Raw genomic sequence first — 19,631 nt, 5'->3', positions numbered from 1 at the left:
TCATTAGTTAGTTGGCAGTGACTGGTCAGTAGTTAGTCATGGTTGGTTACGTATTTAATTATTTAGTTTATGAATTTTGTCCTTAGTTTGGTTATTTATTTTTTGGTTCATTAACTCATTCGCTCTCCAAAACGTATAAATACGTTCTATTTTAAATGTTTTAAGTGTCGTATTTATACGTTTCTTATGTTTATTATGCTAGAGCATACAGAAGGCTTTAACGGCAAAGAACGGTTGAAGAAATGTTAGTTATTACAAAAACGGCCAGCAGGTGGCAGCAGAGCAAAATATATCAACCAGGGCCATGTTGCAAAAAGCTCATTTACCCACCGTTCTAAACCGATTTGTGAGCCGCCTGCATGCTTGACAAGAAGCTGCGAGTAATTCCCCGACTGCCTCTCACCTTAGAGAGCGGCCTACTAATGGTTGGGCAGCCAATTTAACAGCCTGCCACTTCTGAATGGATTGCGTTCTTTAACCCCGCCTCCCCAAGATCCCATTTTCTCCCGTTCGCCCTCAAGTCGTCCCCGACGTGACATTCTTGCGCTATTCTTCCAACCTTGTCACATGGAAGGGCCCATTGCGGCGCAGCGGAAGGTCACGTGAAGGCGATTTTCACATAAACCGAGCGGCGCTTTCCGTCACCGTGATGGTTTGCGTCGCACGTTCGGAAAAAGCGTCTGCACGACTCAAATTGCATCCGTGCCGTTACACACAATGCGTTGTCAGACTCCAGAGAGTTGCCTGACGTATGCCGTTCCAGATACGGCCGGCACACCAAAAGCATTGTGGGTATTGACGCTGCTCGGAGGCGGCATGGGGAAATGTTTGCGGTGGCCTGAAAGAGACACACACACACACACACACACACACACACACACATTGTGTTGCGGATGTTTTGGCAGCCTGCTGTGTGTGCGCTATCAACTCCTCCTTCAGGACTTTGAGAGTGATGTCATCGTTGGCACGCCGATGCCACTTGGCCGACATCCTGCTGCTGGCGGCGGCGACAATAGCGGCCTTCTCGCTCTCAGGGTGGTCGAACCCTCTGCTCGCCCCTCTGCTTGCCCACATTTGTTTGCGTTTGGCTCGTAGCTTCACTCTGCCAGTCAAACAACAACATGACACGGAAAGTAGCGTATATAGAATTTTTTAACCTAATTCCGGTTACTTAATTCTGTCTGTTAGCGAGAGCCACTACATCGTGATAACTTACATTGATGTTTCTGCATCTGCCAATTTATTATTATATTATATTATTAGTATGGGATTTTTTTTTAATGGGCTTTAGGTGAACTGATGAATACACACACACACACACACACGCACATACACAAACTCACCCACATACAAAAAAAGGGTATATATATATATATATATATGTGTGTATATGTGTATATATATGTATATGTATTTAAAAAAAAAAAAAAACATTTATTAAATTTTTTTTAATTGATTTGTTGGATTTTTAAAAAAAAAAAAAAAAAAAAGGAGAGCAATGATGATGTCAAATCGAATGAACAATACTGAGCTCTCCTGTAAAAAGAAAAAGAAAAAAAAAAGAAAAAAAAAAGGAAAGTAGGACCTTCAGACTGCCAGACGAGTTCCACAATACAATTTTTCGATACGCTTCAAAATCCACCCCCTCTAAGCATAAAAACTTTTTCCTGTGAATTTGGGGCCTTTTTTTTTCGAATTTCTGGCGTTTGCATTCAGTTTTTTATTTGTGCATTTCTTGAACATTAGAATAAAAATGAGTGGATTGTTCCCACTCTGATACGACATCCGAAAGCAAAAAATTGACAGCCAGACGTCGTCCCCGAATCCTTGCCAAAAAGTAATACGTTGAATTCGTTCTAACTTCACCACGACACCGTGTTGGACGCGTGGAAACATAATCTAGAGCGCTCTCCTTTAAACAGAGCGCTCTCATTTACAGAGTTCACGTGGATATTTTTATCAAACGGGTCAGCAGAGGGGAAAAAAAATAGACCGCAGATGGGAAATTTAAATGAGGGAGGGGCCACAACTTTTTTTTTTTTTATCAGCGCTATTGGGGAGAGGGGGCACATTGGACCACGTACGTCGGTCAAAATGTTTATGCCATTTTTGATTGAACCAATGTACATAATAGTATCTTAAATATGTCATTTGAACAATCCAAAAATTAACCTTTTTTTTTTTCCAGTGCATAAAATTAGCCATTTAAGGACGGAATGCCAAGTACATATGAATAAATCCTATATTAACGAACTATAGAGAGAATATTTGGGTAATAATAATAATAATAATAAAAAAGATTAGCTCCACCAGCTGATGATCCCGCGCATAATTTTAGACCCCTCTAATTATAGGATCCCATCTGTGCTGACACAAAGAAGATCCGGAAAGCTTTACATCACCGCTGGGCCGAATGAGTCCTGGAATCGTGTTGAATATTCCTCTTTGTTAGTAATATATGAGACACTCAGAATGTGTTTGGACGACGAAAGTCGTTTGGGCTCGTGAGTATGTGGAGTAGATTGCGCGTGACATTCGCATTCCAGTTCCCAGCAGACTCCCGTGGCCTATTTCCAACTTGTGTTTTTTCTGCCGTTGATGCACAAGTGGGCTGCTCGTCTCTATATAGTGATTGGCCTGAATAAGAGATAGAAAGCGGCACAATTGAAGGGGACCTAACATGCAAAAGTGACTTTTTAATTGCTCGCACACAAATGGTCGAGTGTGGAGCGCCCGCCCACCCATCAAGTGTGAAATTGCACAAGCCAAGTCACTCTTTTGTCAGACAATGAGACTTGAAGCCAGCTGTGCAGATGTTGCTCATTGGTATTTTGCTTTTAAATGTATCCCCCCCCCCCCCACCCTGAGTTTCGTCAATTTTGTCGTGATTTGGCAGTTTCCATTTTGAAGCAGCAGCTGGAATTGGCAGGAATTCCCAAAACGAGATGATTTCAACAAGGCAGACTATAATCCTCTGGTTGGTTGGAATCGCAGCTCTAGTCTTCCTATGTAGAGTTTGGATGTTCCTTTAGTACTCCTGGTATTAATGACATTAAATTGTCCATATAGCAGTGAATGTTAGTTTGGATGTTTTTTTTGTATGTACCCTCTAATTGGCTGGCAAGCAATCCAGTGTGTACTTATTCTCATTAGGTGTCATCTTGGATATTCTCCAGGTAACGTGACCCTAACTAACTCATTTGCTCCCAGCCATTTTCACTGAAGCAACCGCCTTGCAAAATCAGTCCAAATCCAGTAAAACAGCCGCGAGCGTGATTTTGCAAGGCCCACAGAATATTGTGTTTTATTGCTATAAAAACATGGAACCTACCAAAAGAAAGATTAGAGTCTCTTCTTTCATCGGGAAATATTAAAATATAGCTAAGTTTCATCAATATTCACATTCTTGTTGAAAACTGACAAAAAGAGCTTTTTTTGCAACATGGCCCTGGCTGATCTCTTATACTCTGCTGCCACCTGCTGGACGTTTTTTTTTTTGTAATAACTACCATTGCTTTAAGCCACCTCTTCATGTCAGAAGCTGTATCAACGCCTTCTGTATGTTTTAGCTTAAAAAAAAAACACATAAAAACGTATAAATATGTTTTTGGTAGAGAAGGAAAAGGTATTAAAATAAATTTTTGGGTTTGAATGAGTTAAGCATGAAAGAAAAATCGATGGAGTGATGGATTTAAAACTGATCCCTCTGACAGTCTGTAGGTGTTGACCGATTTTAATGTCTGTGCGCAGGACAAAGGACGCTTCACCACAGAAGTGATGTCCTAGAGACAGTGGTGCTTGTCAACCCTTCAAAAGACACAGTCGTCGCGGAGGTAAGCTCCACCCGACAACCTCTCCAGGGTATTAAACAAATGCATTCTCCTGGCAATTGCTCCCTTAGCCTTTGTCAATCCTTTCACTGTAAAAGCATACATCTTAATGGTCGTCTGTCTTGGCATGTCCAAGATCCAGTCTCTCGTCACAGACTCGGCGGGGCACAAGCTTCTGGTCTTGAGCGGTCCCAGCTCTGATCACGGTGGCCTCCTTCTTCAAACGGGGGTTTTCACCTACGACACCTTTGCGAGTATATTTTCTGATCCTGGGGTGAGTCCCAGCTCCTCTCCGATTCTACACGTTGTTGGCAAAATTATTCGTTGAGACTGAAAACCCATAATTGTCACTGAAATAATGCATTTATTGGAAATGACATGAAACTTAGACATTGCTTTATTTTTGGTCCAACAAACACATTTACAAACAAACTAATGAAAACGGCCTGCACTAAAAGTGACGGTACCATTAACTTAATACAGTATTTTGTTTCACAACCATTTCTGGCGATTAAAGCAACCAACTGAAAAATGAACTCACACCACGTTAAAATACTCAAAAGTGGCTAAAAACAAAACATCGGACTGTTCCAAAAAGCCCTAATTAAGGTTCTAATGAGAATTTGTGGAAAGAGACCAGACCCCCTCAGTCCTGAGGCCTGCTACTAAATTAGGAGTCCCATTGTTTTGGTCCAAGCCATTTTGATTCGTTTGTATTATAAAATAAGCCCCTATGTGGGAAAAAAAAAAACATTAAAAATGTTTACGTTTATCAACTTACAGTTCTGCCTTTTTTCCCTCCTGCAGGTTGTTGAACTACTGGGCCCATCCATCCCCAAGCAGCAGGCTACACTTACTGTGTCCTGCCGCGGGGAGGTGGGCTGGAACTCCCTGGGACAGCATCAGACCCTGAGGGAGTTCCTACACTATAAACTAAACCCTGAGCCTGTGATCATCAAGATGGAGGGGGTCGCCGAGTTCACAGAGTACATCTGTGCCACAGTTGACGTGCCCTCGCCCTTTGACCTCCTCGAGCCACCGACTTCCGGAGGTTTCCTAAAACTGTCCAAACCGTGCTGCTACATCTTTCCCGGCGGACGTGGCGACTCCGCTCTCTTCGCCGTCAATGGCTTCAACATCTTAGTAGATGGCGGCTCTGAACGCAAATCTTGCTTCTGGAAGCTGGTCCGCCACCTGGACCGCATCGACTCCATTCTGCTCACTCACATCGGTGCCGACAATCTCCCTGGCATCAATGGAATCTTACAGAGGAAGATAGCGGAACAGGAGGAGGACGGATCTCAAGGCTCCACCAATGGTAGCGACTGGCTCAAGAACCTGATCTCTCCAGAACTCGGTGTGGTCTTTTTCAATGTGCCAGAAAAGTTACGCATGCCAGAATCGAATCTTAAAGTCAAACGCAGCATAGAAGAAGCCTCACTGACTTTGCAGTACCTTAACAAACTGGGAATTAAGCCGGAACCTCTCTATCGAGTAGTCAGCAACACTATTGAGCCTATTACCCTTTTCCACAAAATGGGAGTGGGCCGGTTGGATATGTACGTTCTGAACCCTGTCAAGGAAAGCAAAGAAATGCAGTTCCTCATGCAAAAGTGGGCTGGCAACAGTAAAGCCAAAACTGGTATTGTTTTGCCAAATGGGAAAGAAGGAGAAATATCCGTGCCCTACCTGACATCAGTAACTGCCTTAATCGTCTGGCTTCCCGCAAACCCGACAGAAAAGATTATCAGAGTTCTCTTCCCAGGAAACGCACCACAAAACAAGATCCTGGAAGGGCTGGAAAAGTTAAAGCACCTTGACTATTTGCGTTATCCAGTAGCAACACAAAAAGATATTGCTTCAGGAGCGTCTCCTTCTGTGGTAAAGCAGACCAAGTTAAAACAAAGAACAGAGAGCAAAGAGAGCCTTAGATCTTCCCCAAAGACAACCGCAAAGGTCACCAAGGAAAAAACAGAAGGGCAAGATGATGACACAGAGACAAAGAGTGAGACTGTGAAGGAAAACATGCCTGTGAAAAAGGAGCCAAAAAAGCCAACTAAAACCATCAAATCTAAATCTGAAATGCCAGAGAAGAAGAAACTTTTGAAGGAAAAATCCTTGAGAAAGCACTCCAAGGAAAGGGTGTCGAAGATGGATGAGAAAAAAGACAAAGAGAAGAAAGAGATCAAGAAAGTCAAAAAAGACGAGTCTGCCAGAAAAGACGAGAAGAAAGATGTAAGGTCCAAAGAGGACAAGAAAAAGGACACATCCAAACCAGAGCTGAGAAAAATAGCAAAGCCTGACCTCAAGCCTCTCACGCCAGAAGTCCGAAAGACATTACACAAAGCTAAAGTGTCGAGTAAAACAAAGACTGGAAAAACAAAACCGGCAAAGGCTGCATCGAAGCCAGAGGAACCAAAGACCCGAGAAGAAACAGACAAAAGTAAAGAAAGTATTCAAGGTGAGCCGACACAGAATATAGTTTCTCTTACTGAAGATCTCACCAAGGACATCGAAGTTGTCAAAGAAGAAGTTGTAGATGATGTGACAGCACCGGCGTGCCACGATGAGGTTGATTTCAAGTTGACGGCCCAAAGCTTAAGCCAAGAGAGCCCAGAAGCACCAGAACGTGAACTCCTACCAACAGCAGAGTCTCCTGGAAAGGAGGAACCGGTGCCAGTGAAAGCAGCTGCCGAGGCAAAACAGGACACCCAGAAAGAATTGGAAGAGACCCTGATGTATGAGGATGAGGGAGCTGCGTCTCAGGATGAAGAGGAGGACGAAGAAGATGTTCCAACGGCTGAAGCCAGAACAGAGGAAGAGGACGAGGACGAGGAGGAGGAAGATATGGGAATTGGTGAAGAGGAAGACGAATTCCAGGCTGACGAGATGGACAGAAAACATAAAACTAAAGAAATGGAGAAAGCTGAAACGCTGACTTCAGCAAAAGTTGACGAGGAAGAAGAGCCCGTGGAGAAAGCTGAGCTGGAGGAGGTGGAAGATTTAGACGTGATAGCAGATGAAGAGATCACCTGTGAAGATGTGGCCGAGGAGCCGATCGTTGGCGAGAGCAAAACCCAGACCTTCACCCAAGTCGAATTTGAGGAGGAAGAAGAGGAAGAGGGCTACCTTTCACATGTGGGCGGGACTACCGTGCCCATAAGTGCAGTAACTCCTGGAACTGCTGTCGTCGAACCCGTCTCGTATATCCAAGACGAGACCATTCCAGGCTACTCCGAGACAGAGCAAACCATCTCCGATGAGGAGATTCACGAGGAGGCCGAGGAGAGAATACCACACCTTCAATATGACGTTGGTTCCCACGATGTCTCGGTTCCAGATCAGACCGGATCATTTGTAAACATTCACGGAATGAGGGAAATGCAGGCTTCAGCCCTTCCCGGAAAAGGTTTTATGCCTGGCGTGCAGGAGCAGATATCCTTGTTTACCAACATTTTCACTGCTCCTCTGGCAGAGGAAGAACACGTGTCCTCGGCAACGTCCATCACTGAGTATGACAAACTGTCCTCGCTCCCCACTTCCCTTGCTGAAGACCAGTCCGTTGCATCCACTGTCGCTCCAGAAGAGCCGGCAAAAAACAGAGTGACAAACGAGCAACTTCTCTCATCGGGAACACTTTCGCCGTCATCTCTTGAGGACAAGTCTCCTTCGGCTGACTTACAGCTTCCTCTTGAGGATGCAAAGACAGCTGCTAAGCTTCCTGATTCCAATGACGATGATGATGAAGAAGAAGAGGAAGATCAGACTCCCAATGTTGATATTTCACTAGAAAAACTCCAAGAGGGCTATGCCTTATCCCAGACAATACAGTGCAAAGACAGGGATGTTGAAAGGCAGTCTGGCCCTGTATCTTCTATTTCCAAGTCCATAGAAGAGGACAAACCAGTCCACTTTCCCGTTGAAGAGGAGAATATTGACGCCGTGGCCTCCAAAGGTGTTTCATCAGTTGTGCCTACAAGGCCTTTTGGCTCAGACTCTGTTACTTCAGAGAGTGAGGAGCGTTGTTTCAGTCCGGATGACATCACTGTAAAATTGGCCTCCCCGACACAATCGGGACCCCCAAGCGCGTCTCATTCCCCACTTCGACATTCGCCAGTGAAAGCGTTCCCTGATTTGGAGCCCCCCAAGCTCGCCACTTCTACTGAAGACAAAACAGGAAAGAAAAAGGAAGGGGAGCAAAAAGACCAAAAAACTGAAGACAAACCTCTTGACAAGGGCTTGACAGATGTTGCGCCTCTCAAGGAGCCAGAACAAGACACAGAAAAGCAGACAACTATTAAAGATGAACCTTCAATGGAAGTTAAACCAGCTGTGTCAGGACGCGATTCCGCCACCTCCCGAAGACAAAGCGATGAAGAACATTCTAAATCTCCAGAAAGCAGCACTTTCCTTGATGACGATGAAGATGACAAAGAAGGCAAATTAGATGATGATAAATCTGAAGTGAAAAGAATTGTCACTGTAGAACAAGAAGACGGTGTTTCCAAGTTACAAGAACTGAAGGATGAGCAGAAATCCAAATCTGATCTCCCGGAAGTTGTTTGTGACGTTTCACCCATTAAGGATGAGAAGGTAGCGCAAGATGCCAATATTGACGATGCTAAACCTCTGGAAAAAGAATCATTTGATGTCACCGTGAAAGATGATGTTACAGAGTTAGAAAAAGAGACGAGTCCTTTAGCTAAATCTCCCAAAGAAAGTGTTGCTTTTGGGGATAAGGATGAAGACCACGCCCCCCAAACCATGGAAGACGTCAAAAAGACGGATGCTGTTGTGGTTGAGAGTAAAGGGATGAAATGGGAGGAGAGAGACAATGAAAAAACTTCTGACGTTCTTGCTACAAAACCTACAGAAAAGGACGTTCAAATTCTTCACAGCACAGACGCAAAGGATGATATTTCAATTCAAAAGCCTTGTGAAGCTGAAAAGCAGGAGAGGCTCGCTGAGGATGAAACATTGGATAAGATGCTCAAAGATGTTAAAATAGAAACCAGGCTCACCACAGATGAGCAGACCGAAATAGGGGAGGCCGATGCTATGTTGACTAAAATCGCCAAAGATGACATTTGTATGGCTGCTGCGCACATTATGGCCGAAGAGAAGGATGGCATAGCAGATTCCGTACAACCACTTGCTGACAAATCTGTCAAAGAAGCAGAAAAGGCGCTAGATGCCTTTGCTGCTGACATACGCGCTGACGTGGAGATGACAAGCAAGAATAAAGAAGCTGAGCATGCTACTGAACAAGATGACATTTATGCTGGTAAAGCCGATGAAAAGACTGATGACAAAGTGGACACCATCACTGACAAACCGTCCAAGATGGAAGAAGTGACAATTGCGGATCAAAGTGTTGGTATCAAATCTATGGAAGAAGAAACAAGAGGAACAAGTAACAATGAAGTGTCTGTCAAACCCACTAAAGAGGAATGCAAAGATTCCATTGACGTAAAACCAATAACAGAAATGGATAAGACGATTGATTCAGAAGATAAACTCAAAGAGGTGGACACAAAAGCGACACAAAAGGAAGATGCTTACGATAAGAAGAAATGCTCTGATGATGTTCCAAAGAAAGAGGAAATACAAGATGCTAATGACGCCTTGACTCAAACTAGGAAAGATGAAAAGAGCCTTGTTGGTGACAAAGAAGCTGAAGAGCTGAAAGAAACTGCGGTGTTAGAGGAGGCTAAAGAAGTGACAAAAGATGGCAAAGATGCCCTGGAGTGCTCAGAGGACCAAAAACAGAAAGAAGTCAAATCTGAAGGAATCAGTGAAGAATCCGTCAAAGATTCACTTAAGCAGCTCATTAGTGAGGATGAAGCCATTAAAGACAACAAAAGAGAGCCCACAATGGGTCCAAATAGAGACAAACAAGAGACAAAGACTGAATCCTATACCACACAAGAGGTTCAAAAGACTGTTGAGGTCGATGTTGCGAAAGGTGATGTCAAAGAGGTGGACCACAGCCTAGCCCAGGGCAGGGAAGAGAAGGCTCAGGAAAAGAAACCTGGAGAAGAAACCTTTGACACACTAACTGCAGCTCCAAAAGAGGAGGAAAAAGAACGCGACGGAGTTGCAACAGTCGTTAGTAGTTCTGATGAGAAGATGGAGAAAGAAAAGGATGATACTCATGTTGCTGAATTGAGCAAGGAACAGAAGATGGAGAATGAACAGGAGAAAGAGGCAACCTGTGAGACGAAGGATCTGCGTGAGCACAAGACCACAGCAGAGGAGATAAAAAACATGTCCGATAAGAAGGTGGAACACATCGCAGGAAGAGAGAGCGCTGATGCAGAACACGTCAAAGAGGAAAAATGGGAGAGTGAGGAGTTGCAAGAGAAGGACCTCGACAAAACCATGAAACAATCTGCAGAGGCGACATTCGAAGAAGCAGTGTTGGGCTCGAAGTTAGACCAGAAGCCTGCCTTCCTGGTTCAGTCCTCTGATGAAGACCAGGAAGACGAGGAAGAAGAAGAAGAAGAATATATATGTATGGGCGCCAGACCGTTGTCGGTTGAACTGAAAAAATCCGAGCCTCATTCCAGTTCTGCAGGCCAAACATCTCCATTAAGCAATACAACTAAAGAGACCGCACCTGGACAGAACGTAATCGTAATACCAACTCTTACAATGCAAGAACCTTCAATGGATGAAGACATCAAAGACTTTTTAACAGAAGAATGCAGTCTTTCTAGTGATGCTGCAAAACCAGAAGCCACTCCTTCACTGATCATCAGCCACCCACAGGAAACCTCAGCTGCTGACACGGCAAAGGCGGAGGCAACTTCTATTCAAAAACAAGAGCCATCCTGTGATGTATCACACTCGGATAAGACAGAACCAGAGTCCAGCTCGAGTAGTGACAGCCAATCCAAAGTCCAATCTCAAATAAGTCCTGGGGCCATTGATAAGACGAAGCAAGACGGGAAGGCTGGCAAAGAGGCAGAGCGAGAGAGGGAAGGAGAACGGGAGGCGGCTTCGCCAGGATTTTCCCAGCCTTGTTCATACTTCCTATTGGACAAAGACTCTGATGACCACAGCCCGACGGATGATTTGAAATCAGATGGCGCAAAGAAGGAGAGCACTGATAATGGACTACAAGATGAAAGCAAAACTGTGGCTGCATCCAAGTATGATCCATATGAGAAGCCCGTCCCAAAAGATTCCGCTACTCAAGAGGGGGCGGGTGCGTTTGAAGGTCACACTTTTGACATTAGCATGGACGATAACAGGAGAACAAGTCAAACAGGGTCAGCCATGTTCCAACATGAGGATCAAGTCAAAGAAGAACCAACGTCCTTAAGTGCAGTTGACTACAGCCCACAGAGTGACAGCCACCAAAGTCTCTCACCAGAACACGAGAACAGAGAGAAAGGGCAAGTAGAAGAGAGGGAACGAGAAGAAAGAACAGGCATACCTCCTGCTGACAACAGCATTTTAGACAATAGAATTTCCCAGGAGGCTTACAGTCCCAAAGAGGACAAACCAGAAAAATCTGAGAAAGAGAAGGAGGATATGGAGGAAGGAACTTCAGGAACGTTTCAGACAGGAGAAAAGGAACAGGCATCTACTGGCGCTGCTCTTCAATCTGCAGGGCAACCATCAAGTCAAAAAACCTGGAACCAATCAGATCTCAACCCTCCATTCACACCAAAGGACACTGCAAATAAGGAGATGGAAGAAACATTGAAAGACAGGACGGAGTTCTCAGATCACGAAGGCTCTCTATCTGGTCGGCACTCACCAGCAGAAAAAGACATTTTACCCCAAGGTGCTTCATCCTCGGCAAGGGAAGAGCAAGCAAGTAAACCGAGATCAGGCTTTGGCTCCTCATGTTTCGAACATACAATCGATGACAACATTCTTGCCTCAGACAACAGTCAGTCCATGCTCGACTTCCCCGAAGACAAAGAACACCTGGTAGATATACGCTTACTTGTAGCAGGTGAAGATTTCAATGTTGATGATGATGATGATGATGATGAAGATGATGAAGATGATGAGGAAGAGGAGGACTCAAGTGATGTTGACATGGAAAAGGGAGCTAGGGAGCAGTCTGAAAAAGAAACGTGCGGGCGCAGTCCTGATGAGAATACAACACCCTCTGAGGACTCAAACAAAACCTCTCCTGAATTGAGTTCCCACAAAGAGACGGCCTCTAAAGCTACACCTGATGATGCCTTTGTGACAGCCAAGCAGGACCCAAGTCAAACATTGCAATCTGGCGACACAAACCTTAAGGAAGACATTGCCTATGGAGCAACAGCTGCTGGAATGATCAAACCTCCAGAGACCAAGAGTGAAGGTAAAACTACGACATCACCAGGCACAAGTGCTGTCAAACTAGACAAGATCTGCTCGGCTACAACAAATGAACCAAAACCTCGAGAAACAAAGGAAGACAAAACGTGTTTATCCCCCGAGCCAACAGTAAGATCGGCACAGTCCGAAAACCGGTGCCAGTCATCACCCACAAGCGACCTCAGCAGCTCAACCTCAGCAGTACCGTCTGACAAACCGACTCCCATATCTAGGCCTGGATTTGTTGCCTTTGCTCCGCACACTGAAAGCTATGCTGATATCGGACTGAGTGGACCTGAAGGACACGCTGAAGTCAGTCAAGTAAGTCCGAAAGAACAGCAGCACGAAAGCCAGTCAGATGTATGTCGAGAAGTCCCCTTAAGTGAAAATCAGTATTACCAAGGAGACACCCAAGAGGAATGTTTGACTCGGAGGCAAAGCTCAGATCTGCAGTATCAACCTTCCTCATTGCCTCGCACCTTCACCACCTCTTCAGCCAGTTATGCATCACCTTTCTCAAGTTTTGGCCAGTATTTAGAAGACAATGCTCAAAAGTCTGTAAGCAATTTAGCCCAGCAAGTGCCATTGTTCAGTAGCGGCTCTTTAAGCTCCGCCTCTAGTGGCCTGCAGAGGGACGAGTACATGGAGGTGATGACCAAACCTACAAAAGAGGATTCCCAGGCCGAGGAGAGTCAATTGTCATCGTCTGTTGTGCCAAGTATTGAGCCCTCAAAAGTAACAGACATTTTCTCCACATCAGAAGCTAGTCTTGAGGTCTCTCCACAAAGGGCTGAACCCACTGACAGGAGTCCTCAAAGGACAGCAGAAGATCTCGCATGTGACTTTGAATGGCAAGGAATGTCTGAAGAGAAAGACACTTTTTCATTACTAACTGCGGGACGTTTGACGGACAGTTCTTTGAATGCAACAGACACGACTACCACAACTGTTGAGTCATTAACGCAAGTGTTGACGCCAACAGCTCATCACGCTGCCTCAGTCACTTCAGCAAGTGCAAGTGGTGCTACGAACACCTCATGTGCCGCCGCAGACCCTCCCGGAGCAGAGGAGGGAAAGCAGCCAAGTGTGAAGACGCCACAGGATGAAAAGGAGGATGCGGAGCAGGAATCGAGGAAAACAGACACTGCAAAAGGACAAAAGGAAGCAAAGTCTCTGGAAGACAAGATGTGCAAAGACGGCGCTGAAGAGATGAAAGTTGCAGTTGAGCCGAGCGATAAAGTCGATGTCGAGACCGAAAGAAAAGCCGACTTCCCAGAGGCAAAGGAAAGTATTTTGGACAAGCCACCAGAGAGATTCGAGGCAAGGCGAAGGAGTAGCATATCTGATTGGGAGCTGCTGCAGAAGCCTGATGATTTCCCAAGTGCCCCCCCACCAGGTTATGGTGACCAAGAAGAGGAAGCCTTCGAATGGATGGCGAGCATCCGCGGTGCCTCCTCAAAAGCAACCTCACACGCAGCAGCGTCAAGCAAAGCAAAAACTGATCGACCGTCAGACCTGAACACGGGCGTCTCCTTTGCAGCCGATTCCTTCTATGAGTACAAACAGCGTAAAGGAGAACTCTCTCCATCCTTCCTCAACCCGAGCCCACATCAGTTCTCCGGTGATGAGGGTGAAGAGGACGACCGAATTGACCACTCCCAGGAAGGAGGCGATGTCGCCCACGAGCAAAAACCCGTGAAAAGAAAGTCGCACAAGCAAAGGCGTCACCACGGCGATGCCGGTCATCAGTTGTCCGGTGCCGTCCCCGCTGGACTGACTGCGACTTTAGCCGGAGAGGAAACACCTCCCACATCGGCGAGTGAGTCATTGCCTTCGCAGTCCGATTCTGACGTGCCTCCAGGAACTGAGGAGTGTCCGTCCATTACCGCGGAAGGCAACCTGGACTCCGATGAAGATGCTGAACATTTGCCTGCGGACAAACTGTCCGCATCGGGTGCTGCCGCTGGCCAACGTCCTTTGTCACCAAGGGCAGCTCAGCAGACGCACGATCCCCTCCCCACCTCGGTCAAAGACCCTCCTCCGCAACCTCCCCATCCGGATGCGTGCATGGTGGATCCAGAGGCTGTCCTTCAGGACGTCAGCGGCACGGGAACCTTTCTCAAGAAGGACCAGAAAAACCCCAAGGGCCTCAGGAAAGCCAAATCCAAATCGGCTTCTCCTGCTCGGAAGGGGGAGGTCAAGAAGAGGTCCGCCACGCCGGGGAAGTTGGCCCACAAGGACTCGGCCTCGCCCCGATCAACATTACTTAAGAGGAAGGACCCGGAGAGGAGCTCCAAGTTGGTGAAGATGTCAGAGAATCAAGGTTCACGGAGTGACATCCTTAAGGGCTTGCTCAATGGAGTGAAGAGCAGTTCAGGTGCGTTTCATCTTTGAATTAATCCGATGCTGGTTGTTCAAATGTCTTTGAACTCATTCACTGAAGCAACCCCCTTCGCTCCCAGCTGGGTTTTTTTTTTTTTACTGGATTTTGACTGATTTTGCAAGGCCCACAGAAATATTATTTTCTCTTGCTATAAAAACATAGAACCTACCAAAAGAAAGATCTTCTTTCGTCATGAAAAAAAACGTGTATTTCTGTTTCCGTTTTGCAGCAATTAGCATAAACGCCCAATTCACACTGAATGCGGAACGGACGTGGTGCGTTTTCCGTACGGCTGCCGCATTCGAGTCTGCGTGTCAATTCACACCAGCTGCAGTGCGGTGCGTATGCGGTGCGGAAGGCTTCCGCAAGTGTTGTATTTTTTCCGGACACCTCATGCGGAACGCTTGCGGATTTTCATGAAGCTGAAAAAATTGCACGAGCTGGACAGGAAGTCGAGCGTTGGCATCAAGGTGGATCCGGTATATTTCAAAATAAAACCATTTGCGGACGCATTTTTTGGGGGTGGGGAAACTAGCGAACTACATAGTATGACATGAGTCTAACTCAACTCTCCAGCATGAACCCCCGTGATCTTGTGGTCTGACGGGTGCAGATTTCTGGACACGGAAAGCTCACGCAACCAACACGGTGTCAATTGCAGTCTGTGCGGCGGCCGTACGAAAACGCACCGCTGCCGTTCCGCAGTCAGTGTGAATTGGGCGTCGTCATTATTCACAAATCTGCTTAGAACTGTGGGGAAATCAGCTTGTTTGCAACATAGCCCTGGTTGATCTCTTATACTCTTCTGGCCGTTTTTGTAATAACTACCATTGCTTCACCCGTTCTCTGCAGTTCGGAGGCTGCATCAAAGCCTTCTGTATGCTCTAACATAAAAATGTATAAATACGTCTTTGGGACACTTCAAACATTTAAAATAGAACGTATTTATACGTTTTTTGGGGTGCAAACGAGTTAATGAAGATCCCATGACAGTTTTGTTGAGCATGCGCGCGTGTGTTTAGGAAACAACTCTCAGAAAGCCCTTTCGGCCGTCCCGCCCGGACCGCCGGTCTACGTGGACCTGGCCTACGTGCCCAACCACTGCAGTGCCAAGAACGTGGACCAGGAGTTCTTCAAGCGGGTGCGAGCGGCGTACTACGTGGTGAGCGGGAACGACCCGAGCGGCGGGGAGCCGAGCCGCGGGGTCCTGGATGCCTTGCTGGAGGGCAAAGCTCAGTGGGGCTCCAACCTGCAGGTACTCGCGCAGCCTAGAGGTTATTTGTACTTTTATTGCGAAATGTTGAGTTTTGTTATCATTATTAAATCATTCACTGCCATTGACGGCTATAGACGTCAAAGATCCATTTTCGAATAAATGAACAAACTGTTTGCTGGCTGTTTATTATTTCTGACTTGCCGCGCTGATGTTCTGTCACCCTGAAGGTGACCCTGATTCCGACCCACGACACGGAAGTGACCCGCGAGTGGTACCAGCGCACTCACGAGAGGCAGCAGGACCTCAACATCATGGTCCTGGCCTCCAGCAGCACCGTGGTCATGCAGGACGAGTCCTTCCCCGCCTGCAAGATCGAGTTCTAACTTGCCCTGCACGTTCCTCGCTATCAACTATTTGCCTCGTAGCAAAACGACACTCGGGACGGTAATCAAGTTTGCGCACAAGACGGTGGTGCCAAATCGGTAGAAAAAAATATTTGCCCTATTTGTTGCAAAATGTAATTAATTACCGTACTAGTCACTTTTGAGGCACATGTGCACAGTCAGTTATAATATCTTAACGTTATCTTTTGCTTTTTTTAATTCTTTGAATTTTCTCCTTTTTCACCTTCCAATTATGTTTCGGGTGAAATACGCAAAGACCTAATAAGGTCACAGAGGAAATGACGGCAAAAGCTGTCCCTAATCATTCGGCCCTCATGGAATAGAACTTCCGAACCGAGGTCTCGTTTTTCTCGTGTTCGTGAGCTGCAATAGTTGCGCAGGTGTCCCTAATGAAGTGTCTTGTGAGGGACCTTTCAGCCCTTATTGTCTCACTGCTGCTTTATAACCATTTATTTCTTTAAATTGTATTTCTATTTATTTATTGTTTTTCGGTACTTGTTATCCTTATGCTGCTTTAAAATAATTTTAAATCATTTATTTCTATTTTAATAGTGTAGTATATTCGTTTTAGATTATTTTTAAAAATATTTTCAGTCGTAATTATCTCTCTGCTACGTTCTAAAAAATTTGCTATCATTTACGAGATTTGATTTCATTCCTAATCTGCGGATATTCCTAACAGTGTGTGACGATGTTTCCGCCTACTACCAATAACATTGATTGACGTCAATATAAAGATGACAACACTAATGTAGCAAACCGAAGCTTGTTTTCGAGCAAAGCAAAAGGACGAGACCAAACACCAACTTGGAAAAGTTCACACAAAAAAAAAACTCACGTTGGATTCAAAAGAACAGGAATGTCTTTGCGCCAAACCAGAATGCACTTTTTTTTCCCTAGAAGGAAGTGGGAGGGGTTTAGTTGTTTGTATCGAAGCACAGAGTTGACCTCAACGACCGCAAACACACATTGTAATATGTAAATATTGATCCTAATAATATTTATAAATGAGCATGAATGAATGTTGGGGGGGCGACACTTGCAGGAATGCGTTAGGGTTTTATTTTTTTAAATACCGCATGCTTGAGCTGAGAATGTCGTCCATTTAATGACTTTTCCCGCGCGGAAATTGCAAACAAAAATTCTCAAAAAGAATTTTGTTAGCCGTTTAACGCTAACTCTTTGGTTCCAGCAACACGTACGATGCATTCCAGAAAAGCGGTCACTGTTGGCCTGATGTTAGTGCGCAGTTGCCCAAGTCATTTTTCAACGTTTTTAGAACAGGAAAAAAAATGAGTTTTTAACTAGCACATGGGAACTTTGTATTGATTTGTTAACGTTACGTTCAAAATAATTTGGGCAATTATGTTAACAGGCTAACAAAATATCACACTGCGGGAAAAACAACAGCTAAATTCAAAACGGAACGCAAGGAATGAACAATGCAGATGAAATGGACATGATGTGAGATTTCAAACAAAAAAAAAATTTCGGTCAAATTTCAACTTTTGTTTATATTGCAACATTTTCCCGCACGTCACAATGTTGTAATAATAACATCTTATTCCAGCTACCTTGTGATTTTTTTCCTCCCTCGTGACATTGCGTCATGGCTCTCATTAATATTACGCCTCGACTATTTTGTAGCGTTACGACTTTTCTCTAACGTTTAAATTTTACGGTCAGAACGTTCCAACTTTATTTTCGTAACAATATAACATTTTCCCAAGTTATTCTAAGTTATTTTTCTCTTATGCAATTTTTTTTTCGTAACATTATGACTGTATTCCCGTAGAAGAAAATATCTCCCAATATGACTATTCCCATAACATTGCGACTTTTATGTCGTAATATATAAGTTGGTAAGCCAAGATTTTTCTTTACATCATATTCATTAAATCCAAACGATACGACTCGTAATATTTTGTCATGATATGACTTGTATCATAACAAAATGACAACTTCATCCTTGCAGCAATACTTTCTTGTGATTACGTTTTTTTATTCTCGTCACGTTGCTAAACTAAACTCGTAACGATTTGACTTTTTTTCCCTCTGATTTTGACAGCCTTTCATCATACTTTATTTTATATTAAATAACCAGAGGTGGCAAAGCTCCCTAAAAGGTAAACAAGCACCATGGGAGCTAGCTAGGGGAGCTAGCTAGCTAGCTAGCATCAGGGGCTAAAGCCAAACTGTGGCAGGATTTTTACTTTCTGGACCTGGATTTGCCAACTCAGTAAATAACTCAAGTCAATAAATGAAGACATCAATTTAGCAATGTTTGAAATGTTGATATGAAGTATAATAAAATGGCTTTTTAAAAGTATAACATTTTATACAAATTTATTATTATTATTATTATGACTATTTTATTTTTTTGGCGACTTCAACTGTTCCACATGAATTTGTGTTTGTCATCGGCAAGAAATGTCCAATTTCCCGCTTTTCTGGAATGCAGCATCCGCCTCCTGCGCTCGCGGCACGTTCGAGCGAGCTTGGGCAAATTCGGTTTTATAAATATACACTACACAACAGATGAAAACGACTTCCTTGACAATTGGTGGAAGTTGCGAACGATGCGTCCGGATGCGATTTTCTCGGCAACGGTAGAACGCTGTGAGATGTCAAAAGTATTTTTGTGAATGTAAACGACAAACTCAAAAGTGGATTTCATGGGAACTCAAGATTCAGAAACTGCTCCAATAAACGCCAGAACAGAACCAGTGGCGGCCGGCCCTCGGCTGCCACCTTCTCCTGAATACGACTTGAAAAAAAGTCCAAACGGTCAAACACAACACGAATGTACCGCACGCACACACACACACACACACACGCACACACACACACAGACACGCTTTGTACATAAAGGTAACATTTGGCTGATTCCAACCCACCAAGAGAAGATCATCTAATCCTCTTGCATGTGACTTGTTTGGTTCTAATCCTGAATGTAATTGTTTAACCGGAAGTACCGCTAACGCTAAAAGTCTGAACGCCGATTTCAGCTGTGCTTCTGTTTGTTTCTGTCGTTATCAAGATGCTGTACAGCGCTAACTTACGTTTGACGCTCCTTCTCTCTGGAAACGTAGAGCAACTTTCTTCTTCTTCTTCTTCTTCTTCTCTGGCGCAAACGCGTCAACTCTTTCAACTATCGCTGTCTCTCTCTGGTCAAGTAGAAGTGCTGCACACACATTCATCGTAAAAGGGAAACAGCCCGGTCATCATCAATTAAAGTACACTCAACTCCAATATGTGCGTGTCGGTGTGGTTTTTGTTTACTAAGTCAATGCCGCCTCATTTTATTTCATTTTTTAATCTCAATCGCTAAGATTTGAGTGATTCCGATTCCATTGTCAAAACTGCCTATTGGTTGTCAACGTTCAACAGAATATGCGGCATTTTATACACTCATAAACTGTAATGCTACAATTAAAATATATTTGACCTAAATGTTAAATCCGACTTAATTG

General features: G+C 44.7%; 1 protein-coding gene across 2 annotated transcripts in view; it reads left to right on the top strand.

Moving 5' to 3' along the window:
* map1ab (microtubule-associated protein 1Ab) overlaps nucleotides 1-19,410 on the top strand; it is a 36,790-nt gene extending 17,380 nt beyond the window's left edge. For both annotated transcript variants that reach the window (XM_077567703.1, XM_077567704.1), the window contains 5 exons: nucleotides 3,751-3,833; nucleotides 3,967-4,104; nucleotides 4,638-14,532; nucleotides 15,561-15,793; nucleotides 15,982-19,410. In XM_077567703.1, coding sequence (XP_077423829.1) covers nucleotides 3,751-3,833; nucleotides 3,967-4,104; nucleotides 4,638-14,532; nucleotides 15,561-15,793; nucleotides 15,982-16,137 — 10,505 coding nt within the window. In that variant the 3' untranslated portion in view covers nucleotides 16,138-19,410. The remainder of the gene's footprint in view (nucleotides 1-3,750; nucleotides 3,834-3,966; nucleotides 4,105-4,637; nucleotides 14,533-15,560; nucleotides 15,794-15,981) is intronic.
* Nucleotides 19,411-19,631: the final 221 nt, after the last annotated feature.

The sequence above is a fragment of the Vanacampus margaritifer genome, chromosome 6 (assembly GCF_051991255.1).
Source record: "Vanacampus margaritifer isolate UIUO_Vmar chromosome 6, RoL_Vmar_1.0, whole genome shotgun sequence".
NCBI classification, from domain to species: Eukaryota; Metazoa; Chordata; class Actinopteri; order Syngnathiformes; family Syngnathidae; genus Vanacampus; species Vanacampus margaritifer.
This window is presented reverse-complemented; position numbering and strand designations above follow the sequence as displayed.